This window comes from Heptranchias perlo, chromosome 27 (genome assembly GCF_035084215.1).
Source record: "Heptranchias perlo isolate sHepPer1 chromosome 27, sHepPer1.hap1, whole genome shotgun sequence".
NCBI classification, from domain to species: domain Eukaryota; kingdom Metazoa; phylum Chordata; class Chondrichthyes; order Hexanchiformes; family Hexanchidae; genus Heptranchias; species Heptranchias perlo.
The window spans coordinates 15,976,305-15,988,407 of record NC_090351.1 but is presented as its reverse complement, the minus strand read 5'-3'; the positions used below and the strand labels follow the sequence as shown (position 1 = coordinate 15,988,407).

Here is a 12,103-nt window from a genome sequence, read left to right as displayed (position 1 = left end):
ACATTTAAGTGTAAATCATAAATATATACACCACAAAAAGCAAGGGACGTAGTACTGAGCCCTGCAGAGCCCCACTGGAAACAGCCTTCCAGTCACAAAAACACCCATTGACCATTACCATTTACTTCCTGCCACTGAGCCAATTTTGGATCCAATTTTCCACTTTCCCTTGGAAGGCATGTGTTTTTACTTTTTTGACTAGCCTGCCATGTGGGATCTTGTCAAAAGCCTTGCTAAAATCCATGCAGACTACATCAAATGCATTACCCTCATTGACCCTCCTTGTTACCTCCTCAAAAAATCCAATCAAGTTAGTCAGACACGACCTTCGCTTAACAAATCCATGTTGACTGTCATTGATCAATCCGTGCCTTTCTAAATGAAGGCTTATACTGTCTCTCAGAATTGATTCCAATAATTTGCCCACCACCGAGGTTAGACTGGCCTGTAATTACTAGGTCTATCCTTTTCTCCCTTTTTAAACAACGATACAACGTTAGCAGTTCTCCAATCCTCCGGCACCATGCCTGTAGCCAGGGAGGATCGGAAAATGATTGTCAGAGCCTCCGTTATTTCCTCCCTTGCTTCTTTTAACAGCCTGGGATACATTTCATCCGGGCCTGGCGATTTATCTACTTTCAAAGATGCTAAACCCCTTAATACTTCCTCTCTCACTATGTTTATCCTATCCAATATTTCACATTCCTCCTTCTTACCTACAGTCTCTGCATATGATGCTAACACTACTAGTGGCAAAAAGGGGACAAGAGATAGAGATAAGAATCTATGAGAAAATAGAGGGCTGCAACAGAAAGACTCAAAAATGCTAAATTTATTTAAAATTAACTGAAAAAGAAAGAAAGATGCAATTTTTATGCCTTTGCTGACCTCTGATCCTCTCCAAACAGCAGTTCATTAATTTTGCCTCTTGTTGAACACTGTAAAAAGAGGCTATCGTTTTTTTTTAATGGAATGATTGGTCTTGGGCAGCTCCATTCCTTTGAAATTATTTTGTTCTCATGTTTGTAAATTCAAGTAGAGCGAGTCTTTTCATTTCTGTGCAGATATGCAGCAGTGTGGGAGATTGGAAATTGATATGCTGTAGAGGTTTTTGTTTATTTGGAAACAATTACTGCTTCTGTGTGTGGGTGTGGAATATTTTTCTTCAATTTTTTGTAATGGAGATCAGCTCTGTATTGCTGGACAGACATTCTTATCACATTTTTATTCATTTTCATCTGTTCAATATTGTGGTGCAGACACTGTCATGATAGACAGGAACATTTATTTCGTGAGAAAATTGATAAAAGTAAGACAGCGAGGGATGGAGATAGAATGATATTAAGACACAAATAAGTAGAGCACCAGAGGAAGAACAATAGAATTGACCAGAGGCAGAGACAGAGAGTGAGACTCAATTGAACTTAGACAGAGATAACATAACCTGAAAATGTTAGAGGGAAAGAGAGAAGACTCATCAAAAGCACAATAGGATTGGAGAAGATTGGAGAGTGACAGTTAGGATACCTGCAGATCTTCTTGCTTTCTTTTCATCTCCTAATCTATTAAAACAGCCAAGGCAGGAATAAACTGGAATTTTCCAACAATTTGCTTACATTGGCATTGCCCTGAATTTGCATAAAGGCACAATATTTTCATCATAAGCAGGGAGAAGAGTGAGACAGCCTGCATCATTTCCATTACAATAATTGTTTTGCAAGACAATGACACATTTCAGCATAAGTAACATCTCACTGTTCGGCAAACTTTATTTTGTCGACCAAACAATTTTGAAGATTATGGGCTCGATTTTACCGTCGGGTTTCCTGTGGGTTTCCAGCGGGGGGGCCCCGAAAATCCCGATGTCCAGTCACGTGACCGGATCGCGCCACGATCCCGACCACTTCCGGGTTCCCCGATGACGTGCAGGGCTGCGTGCGCGGCCCCCACTGGTGGGAATCCCGCAGGCAATTAAAGCCAGCGGGATGCCACTTGAGTGTATTTATTTTGCTTGTTCAGGTCATTAACTGACCTGATTAAGGGACTGTGTGTGATTTTGGGGAAACATGGGACTGTTTCACACACTGGGGGAAACAGTCCAAGTTGAACTGGACGTGTTGCAGCCGTCAGCCTGTGGCAGCTGCAAAGGTCCATTTGACAGGTTGGGGGGGGAGACCCTCACCCATTGCAGGAGGCCGCTCTGTCACTTGGGACAAAGTGTGGCCTCCACCACCCGCCTCCGGACGGTCAAAGTCACCAACCTGCACACTCACCCCGGGGTCCAGAGACATGTGCCTACCTTGCGGACCCCCTCAGATGTACATATTGCGGATGGGGGCCGCCGTAGCTGCAGTCATGACCCCCTCGGAGGGCGAACAGCATCGCCAGCCTCGCCATCCACGCCGTCCACTTCCGACATGTGGAGCTCCACAACAGAGTGCTGTGACACATCCACCTGTACAGCAGGAGGGGGGGCTACCGCAGAGAGAGACGCGTCGCAGAGGGCACTACCCTCGCCACAGGGTCCACAGACCGAGGCGCAGCTCCCCGGACCTCTCCGAGCAGCAGGGCACACGGAGGCGCAGATTCACTCGACATGTAGTCGTGGAGATCTGCAGGATCTTTCATGCCGAGCTGCTCCTGGCTGGCCCCAGCACCAACTGCTTACCTGTCGCTGCCAAAATCACCACTGCCCTCCACAACTTCTCCTCCGCATCCTTCCAGGGTGCAGCCGGGTACACCGCCGATGCCTCTCAGTCGTCCGCGCGGAAGAGCCCTACAAATATACCTGCACCTACTTTGCAGTAACACAATGGGTGGCATCAGTGGTGGGTCCTCATAGTGATACCCAGGAGCGGGCATTATTGGACACAACAGACAGGATTCGCGGAGACATGGCAGTGGTGGTGCCAATACAGTGTGTGATGTTTGTTGCTCTGAAATTCAATATAGGTAACACCCATGGCAAACCCTCAGACACACTTGTGCATCCCCTTCATGCTCACGACACGTTTGCCTTACGCTGCCTACTGCACATATGTGATGCATGCCCTGTGGCTGCAGCACAGGTGGTGGCAGGTTGAGTGAGGCTGGCCGTGAGGGAGATGCACGAGAGGGTGAGTATGGGATAGAGCCATGAGATTAGATGAGGATTGGGTTGCGTGTTAGTGGCGGGGTGAGTACTGGCGAGGTGAGTAGGTGGAGGTAAGATGAGGATGGGGTTTGAGTGGGTGTGAGGGGTGATGTGATAGAGTAGTGTTGGCGGTGCCGAAGGAGATGTGGGGTGGGGGCAGTGTTGTGGCAGACGGAGTGTAGGGGAAAGACTACGTGTTCTCACTGTGGCTGACCTACTGTGGTCATTGGAGCGCCTCCTGCACTGTATGCAGGTGGGCGATATGTTGGTGGCGCAGGTGACCCCCTCTGCCACCTCGAGCCAGGCCTTCTTGGTGGCAGAGGCAGGCCGCTTACTCCCGCCCACCAGGTGGAAGATCTCTGTCCCCCCCCCTCCTCCTCACCCCATCTGATGATACCTGGGGTGAGGCATCATTAAACTGGGAGCAGCCTTCCCCCTCGGCTGCTCCATGCTGTAATTTGTTCCATTGGTTGCAGCATCTATCAGTGGAGGACTGCCCCTTTAACTAGAGAGCCTCCAGCTGACAGATCGTACTGCGCATGCGCAGCCCGCCCGACGCGAAGACCAGCAGCGCGGACCCCGGAGGAGCAGGTAAGTGATTCCAATTAGTGGTTTGCCTGCTACGATCGCGCGGTCAACCCACTAATTTCACCGAGCGTGTTGACCACGCTCCCGAAACCCAACCCGCCGGAAACCCGCAGGCCTGGTAAAATCAGGCCCTATGTCTCCTTTAGAGATTCTCTTATAATTATATGTATTTTAAAATGAATCCTATATATTTCCTGACACCAGACCTTTAAAAGATGGTTAATATGCCCACAAATTCACTCTTCTATGCTGTTGCTAAGCTTCAAGCTGCAAGAAAGCTCTCTAACATCCTTCTATTGATAAATGTAGCAGTAAAATGGCAATCTTTCATTATATATCAATTTACTGCAATGCACGTCAATATAGATCTGTTGGTAAAGGTAGCATATTAAGTGCTATTTATAATTTTTATCAAACAAAACACAACTTGAAAGGAAATATACCTCATTTTCTAAGAAACTCAGTGTCCTCTAACTCGTGCACCTCAGAACGGCAAAATAAAATCTGTAACTTAATCTAGACATTTTCCATAACCATCTGTACTTTAGCCACATAATGTATTGAGAACATAGGATAAAACTATCTGTCCTAACAAATCAGCTCCTTTTAGTTTGTTCCCAGGCTATCTCTCGCCATATAGCTCTTTCAACAGAACCCATATTTAATTGTCTCTTGAACCCATTTATAGTATTTGCTTCAGTGGTAACTTATTCTATGGCCTAGATTTTCCGCTTTAGCAGAACTGGGGCGTGTCTTCAAGGTGGTGGGACCTCTGTCCACCACAAAGATGCACCTTTGACCTTGGCTAATTTTATTGCCTTGAGATCATTTGCATAATTGTGGTGGGATGCCCAGCCTCCACCTGTAACATGGTAGTGAGTGGCTGTGGCAGGCGTCGGAGGCCTTCTACAGTGTAGTGATGCCTCTGAGCTGCTGGTTGAATTTCATTAAAAAAAAAATCAATTTTACAACCTAAGCTAATGTAATTGATTGTTCTATAATCGATTGTATTGGCTTTTTCCTCCATTAAATTTTAAATTCCCCTCCTTGTGCCACCCCTTCAATGTTGGACACAAGGAATGAGCAGGCATCCCTTGCGTCCAGTGTTGCTATGATGCAAATGAACGGAAATAGGTTCGGTGATGCAGTTCCCATATTTGCATATTATTACAATGCACCCACCCATATATGAGTGGGAAATTCCAGAAGCTGTGGGGAGTCAGCAAATTGGCTCCCATTATAGTTCTCACCCAAGTTCTCCCAAGTTACACCATGGAATTTGCATTACTCAAGCAGAAAATCGAGGCCTATATGTCTGTTATCTTTTGCGTGAAATGGTTTTGCTGATTTTGCTATTTCCTAACTTTTACATTATGCCCCTTAGATTTAAAATCCTTTGTCAATATGAACAATTTGGATCAATTTATCAATCATTTTCTGGGATACCTGCAAGTCTCATTTTTTCCGAAGAGACCAGCCCTGACTTCCTTGATCTTTCCTCATAATTTAGATTCCTGAGATCTGGTATTATCATTGTTGCCATACACTTCATGCTCTCAAGAGCAATACTGTAATATCCTTACAATTATATAGTGATCAGTACTTCACACAGTACTTGACATGGCGTCTAACCCAATACTGCATGTAGCAACAATACCGCTTTCTTTCGATTATATCCATTTGAAAAAGTGCCTTGATTTTTTTACTGCAGCCATATATTGGGCTGACGATTTCAACTATTTTTCCCAAATCCTTTTCCTGATCACATTTAAAAAGTACTTAGATATGCACTTGAAGAGCCACAACCTACAAGGCCACAGACCAAGAGTTGGAAAGTAGGATTAGGCTGGATGGCTTTTTTTCCGCCAGCACAGACACGTTGGGCCGAATGGCCTCTTTCTATGCTGTAAATTTCTATGATTCTATCAGCCCATTCCATACCTTTTCCAGTTAACCCACTCCCTCTTTGCTTCCTTGTTCCCAACCTCATTATTTTACACTTATCTACATTGAGCTGTATTTACCATCTATTGGCCCAGCTACCTAAAGGATCCCAATCTTTCTGAAACTAATTGCATTTATCTTCATTATCTCTGCCTCCAATTTTTGTATAATTTGTAAACTTGGAGATCTCATTTTTGATATCCTCATCCAAGTAATTTATCTGTCGATCGATAAATTACAGGAGTCCCTAGTCCCAACCCTGGAGTGATCCACCTGTAATCCATTTCCAATTTGAGTAAGTTCCATATTAAGTGAGCTTCTAATTACCTGTTTTTGAATCAATTTTCTATTCAGAACTCTATTGCCATTCCATGACACAAATCTCACTGCATAACATCCAATTCATCTGCCTTGTTCACCTTGCCATGGACATCTTTGATGAAACCCTACAGGTTTGCCAGGCATTGGCTGGATGTACTTGGCTTGGACTAGGATGTCATTTGTGTATATCAGCAATGTGTCATCATTTGATCTTGTAGGACTTGGGTACTTCATCTACATATTTGCTCTGCACAATTGAACGTGTCCTAAATAAATTTGTTTTCTATAAAGTACCTTATTGAGCAATGTGGAAAGCATTTAACTGATTAGAACTTGAAGTCTGGTAGAGGAAATGAATCACCCACGCAGTGCAAAAGTTGAACAAACAACATCTTGGATTTAAAAATTGGCAGGTTAAGTGAGAATGAAATCAAAGTGCACCCATGGGAGACGTCTTTAAAATTTTTAGAAAGGCCTCCCACCCAGAATGCAAAAAAATGCAGGTCTTAGAATTGCCTTCACTCCAATCCCCTGTTTCAATGATGTTGTCAGCCCTCAATCTGAGCCACCATTAGTTTCTCATTTTAGTGACACTGGGCAGGATTTTAAAAGGGAAAAACGGGTGGGTTGGGGTCAGGGGGACAATCAAAATTGCTGTTTTTGAGAGCGGGCAGACATCCCGGCTGGAAACCACACATTTCTGAATGAGACTCAGGCAAATCTGTGTGCATGCGTACAGCAGTCACCAGGAAGCCCCACCCCCACTTAAATCCGGCCGGCGGAAAATTAAAGGGGCAGATGTACCTCATTGAGATAGTTTATTTTTTGTGTATTGGATAGTTAAAAAGATTTTAATGTTACCTGGGCGGCTTTCCCACGGCTTCCGATTCACGCCTGGTGAAATCAGGCAGGAAGTGCCGGATCAGTGAAAAATAAAGAAATTAAATAAAATTACATTTCCCATTGTAAAAAAAATGTAAATAAACATACCTTATAAACGATGTTGCCTGCCCCCACCCCCGATCTCCGATGTCTCCACTCTGATCCTGATGTCTGATGTCTCCACTCTAATCTTTGCTCCCCCCCCGGCCATCTCTATCCTAACTGCCGATGAGGTCTCTATCTCTCTCTCTTTCTCACCCCCTCCTTTCGGATGTGCAGCTCCTGTCGGCAGCCAGCTTGTCAATCAGGTTGGCAGACTGGTGCGAAACCCAGAAGAGGCATTAATTGGCCTCAGATCGTGACCCGCCTAATTCCCTTCCGGGTTTTGCACCCGCAAATCACCCCTGCCAGCATATTAAAGTCCTGCCCATTATCTTTCTGGTTGAGGGAAACAAGGGCCTAAATTTTGACTCTGAGCCGGGGGAGGAGATTTCCTGATGGGAAACCCAGGAGTACGGGTTTCCCGAACAACCTTACGATTTTGGTGTAAGGACGTCTTTTATTTTTATTTTGATGGTTTCCCGCCCGACGGACCAGCCTGATTGACAGGCTGGCCTCAGTCGGACGGGAGAAGAGGAAGGAAGAGGATGTAAGAAGGTAAGTCTTAGATGGGGAGGGGGGGGGTCGAGGCCGGGGTCATCGGGGGGGGGGGGGGGGGGTGTGGGTGTCAGGGTTGGGAGTCATCAGGGGGGTCTTCGGGGTCAGGGTCACAATTCATGACGGGGGGAAGTTGGAGATTATGGGGAGGTCAGAGATTTTTGGGGTTGTTGTTGATCTTGGGGGGAGTGATAGATCGTTGGGGTTGGTCGCAGTTCGTGGGGGGGTCGGAGACCGTGAAGGGAGTCGCTGCAGGTAGGCTTGCTGGGCCTGGGGGAAGCACTTCTGCTCCTCTGGGCCCACAAGCTGTGCTATAAAGACACTTCGCTGCAGTTTCAGCCTTCTCGTCTCCTCTCATGTGGTGTGAAGTAGAAGGCCCGGGAATCCGGGAAATCCCGGACCCCAGGGGTTAAAAACAAAAAAGCTGTTAAAATGGAGGCCCACAGCCGCGTTGAAAGCTTTTAGTGACCGACCCGCCTCCTAAGAGGGGGTTGATCGCCCGCCCTTTGTCCCGCCTCAATTAAAACCAGAAATGGATGAGTTGGGGGCGGGTTTTAGATTTTAAAAAATTATACTGCCCCCCCCCCACACCCCCACCGTCCGCAACCCACCCGTTTATCCGTGTTAAACTCATGCCCAAAGGAAATGACATTTCACAACCTGACCCACTCTTACTTTCCCTCAGATTTCTCCCCTCCTAGGCAGTATAGCAGAGGAAAATGAGAGGAAATTGGATGGGGAGGTCGAATGTCTCATCCCGCTCTTACCACCGGAGACCTGGATTGCCCCTCCCCTTCCTGTCGAAAGAAAGTCTGCTGCCCAAGCCCGTACCACCCTACCACATGTAAATGACAACAAAGAGTTGGGACCCGGGTTCCTGTCTGATTTCCCTCCCTACTGCCACTGCCACTGCCAACCCCAGAATCACCAGGAGAGGTGTGGCAGTATACTCTGGAACAGCAGAGAGGCCGCAATAATGGGCTCCTCTCCTTTTAAGGCCCTGTAGCTCATTTTCCATCAAACCGGCTCATGGAGAACATATACTGAACTTTTTTTAAAAATCCTCAGGGTTGTTCTGTCCTTTTGATTGTGCCTCCCTCTTCTTCTGGTACTGGAATGGTTGACCCGCTGCCAAACTCTCAGAATCAACTGACTTCAGAAAACTGTACTTCCCAACAAAATGTTTCCAAATGCAATATAGCAATTTGTCAAAAGCATGGCAATTTCAGAACATTTACTTTTCATGAGGTTTAGTAAAATCCTGTAGTGATTTTGACCATGGTAACAACAGAAAGTAGCAATGGTAATGGGACATCAATTTCTCTAGTTTTTAGCAGTCTAATTATACTGCAATCAAAGCTGAATAGTGCAATGTAAGATTAGATCTGAAATATTAGGCTTCAGTAGTTTTATTGATTACTGTATAAACGGCCTTTTTCTTTTTCCATTCAGCTGAACCAGTGAAAAGAATCGTCTTTGACCTGCAGCGCTATGTGTAAGTGTTTCTCTGCCTTTTCTATCTCTTGTATTAAAAAAAATCAAGTTATATGTTCAAATACATGAGATATAGGTTTTGTTCGTTGGGCAATAGATTTCTCCAAATTTTGATCAATGACTGTGGATTCTTTTGTGGGCAAAAGCTTTACTTCATGGAATTCTATGACAAAAAACAATTAATGTACATAGACTTAAAACATGTGTTTCTCTGCAAACATTACTGTGGTATTGAACTGTTCGTTTATGGAAGCTGACTACAAACATGTTACATTTATGCTACTGGGGGGTTAGAGGATCACTTTAAGGTCCAAAACACACACAAGTTCCAATCCAATAAAGGACCCATACACATTTGCACTTTATTCCTGTCCACCTGTTATTTTGTAAGGTACACTTTTTTTTTTCTATTTATATTCATTCATAAGATGTGTATGGGGGATGTAGAGATCTTAGCTGCAGATGAGGAGGGCCTGTAGGTGTTTAATGTCACAGGCACAGTAACAGAATTTGTGTAAGATTTACAGAATCCTGCACACTCAGATACAAAAACATTCAACACAAGGTGGAGAGATAACAGTGGAAATGGAATTCATATGTTCAAAGGTATGACACTGCAATGACAAGGGGACATTACAAAAATAGCTTCAACTGGATGTGTTGAGATTCAAAACCACAAAAAAATCAGTCAGAAACTTATTTCAAATGTCATAGAAAGTCATTGACAACAATGTTGTATATGATAAATATATCACTCATGACATGACTGTATTTTCTTCAAGCTATTTACACCCATTAATTCCAAAATTGCTCAGTTTGGACAAACTTAGGTTTCTGCTTCAATTTGAATCTCATTCCTGTTTGATTAATGATTACTTATTGCAGTTTCATCAAGTACGCCCTTATCCTCTGAAAAAAAGACTCTCTCTCTCTCTCTCTACCTCTCTATTATTGACTGGTGAACAGAATTTTAAAAAAATACAGAAACTTCAACTAAAGGGAAATGGATAAAATATGCCTCTAATATAGATGAACAAAGCCACCGCCAACAAAGGGTCAGAAACCAGAGAGAAGCCATGAAGGATCAGAGATGGACAAATAAATACTAATTTTATTTGCAAACTGGTGAGGTCTGTTGTTGTTCAGCTGAGAAAAACTGACAAAAGTTTTCCACAGGCTAGTTGTTGAGTAGAATGTATCAGCCTCGGGCTATGTCCTGTTTTATTGATACATACATTCCTTTGTCTAAGTGTGCATATACATGGCGCCTATGAGTTCTTTGTAAATATAGGATTTAGGCCTTGAAGCACCGTTACTTCAATTTGTATCAAAGATGGATTCACAGCTTATGCAGTTACATTGTAACTGAAATAAAAATTGCAGCTTAGGAGGCCATGTGGATGCATCATTGACTGGAAGACCTAGGCTCAATTTTCAACCTTGATTGATATTTCTACTCAGCTGTATCCCATGCTAAGGTGGTGCAATCATGTTATGTAGCCACTGGGTACGAAGGGAAATTGCTTGGGGTTATAACTAAGATGAAATTCAAAATTTCCCCAACTAGGGAAATGACAAAATTAAATTAGTTGAGATGGTGGCATTCCCATGGTCATAAAGAAGATCCTGTCAAATGGGGTACAGGGTGTGTGGCCTAAGGGACAAAGGAGCAAAAAAAAGGAATAGCCCCCATCACATAGCAACATACCATCATGAAACTAAATTGACATGACCCTTGGAACTCTATGACCCATCCCAAATGATGCTCCCAGCTGAAGGAGAAAGTGTGGAAATTGGAACGTAATCTTGATGATGAAACCTATAAAAAGTTACAATGGGCCAGAAATCACCCTGGAAATAATGGTGGAGCTCAACAGCGCTCTCAGTTTTTAGTGGTGAATTAAAGGGGCAAGTTCCCGCATTTGCGAATACGCAGTAAAACGCAGAAATCGTGAACTTGCACCTAGAGGTTCGCCGGCGATATGACAGCTTCGAATTAAAGGGACGTCGCACGCTGCAATCAGAGAAATCATTGAAAAAGCGTCAACTTGCTTGTCTGCCAGCTGGAAAGTAACTAATTACACCACCAAACAGGTACGCTTAAAAACACCAGGTCTAAACTAGGTTTTAACAGCGTGGTTATTCTTTATTACTGCCAAACAACTAAAAATTAACTTTAAAAAATAATAGAGTCTCATATTACTTCTTATTTTAATTGTTTTTGGTCATTAAAAAAAAATTTTAAATTAAAAAATTAGTTTTTTTTAATTTTTCCCTTCGGTCTCTTTAATTTACTTTCAGTTATTTCTTTGATGTTTTATTAAAAAAAATTAAAATTTTTATTTACAATGACATCTAGAATATTAACTTTAAGTGAATGAAGTCCGCTTGCCTGTTTGAGCAATGCAGCCTGAATCTGTGGGCGTGACTTCACTTCCTGACAGATTTTGTGGGCGTGTCTTCTCCTCACAGGCTTTTCCTGCTCTGCGGCAACTCACGCTGCTCAGAGGCTGGGTTGATAGCGCAGATTTTGTTTAAAGTTCAAATTCAAGCAATTGGATGCCACAGAGCCCGCAGTAAGTATTTTCGTTAATTAAATTCGCAGGAGCTGCGGTGAGCATTGCCTTGCTGCACTGCACGATTGCTGGCCCAATGTATTTATTCTACTTAATAAGTGTTATACATTGTGAATAAACTCTCGCAGCATAACTAATCCATCTGTCACTATCTTTTGACATGCACTGCAGAATCCTTGAGCATATATACAAGTGAGAATGATTATAAATTGTTGATGGCTCCCCAATGGCATTGCAAGTCTAGTCATTGAGTAGCTGAGCTATACAGGCCAGGAAGCAATCAACAGGTCAGATTGATCTGTACTGAGTTGGCTTAGCAGGGGTACGGGCCTGATAATTGGCCTCAGTGCTCTTAGGGTTAAGCAGGAAAAAAAGACCGAGGTTACCCATACCTGATCACTATCCCTGTTGGCAGTGCAAAAGTGTGAAAGTATGTTGAGGACATAATTTTGCTTTGGGGTAATATTCCCTACAGTTGAATAGCCTGTTGACTCTCACTCCCAAGACT

At 43.8% G+C, this 12,103-nt stretch overlaps 1 protein-coding gene across 2 annotated transcripts in view; it reads left to right on the top strand.

Annotated features, from left to right (window-relative positions):
• LOC137344429 (synaptotagmin-B) overlaps positions 1-12,103 on the top strand; it is a 536,286-nt gene that overhangs the window by 264,705 nt on the left and 259,478 nt on the right. For both annotated transcript variants that reach the window (XM_068007395.1, XM_068007394.1), the window contains one exon: positions 8,978-9,020. In XM_068007395.1, the coding sequence (XP_067863496.1) occupies positions 9,017-9,020 (4 nt within the window). In that variant the 5' untranslated portion in view covers positions 8,978-9,016. The remainder of the gene's footprint in view (positions 1-8,977; positions 9,021-12,103) is intronic.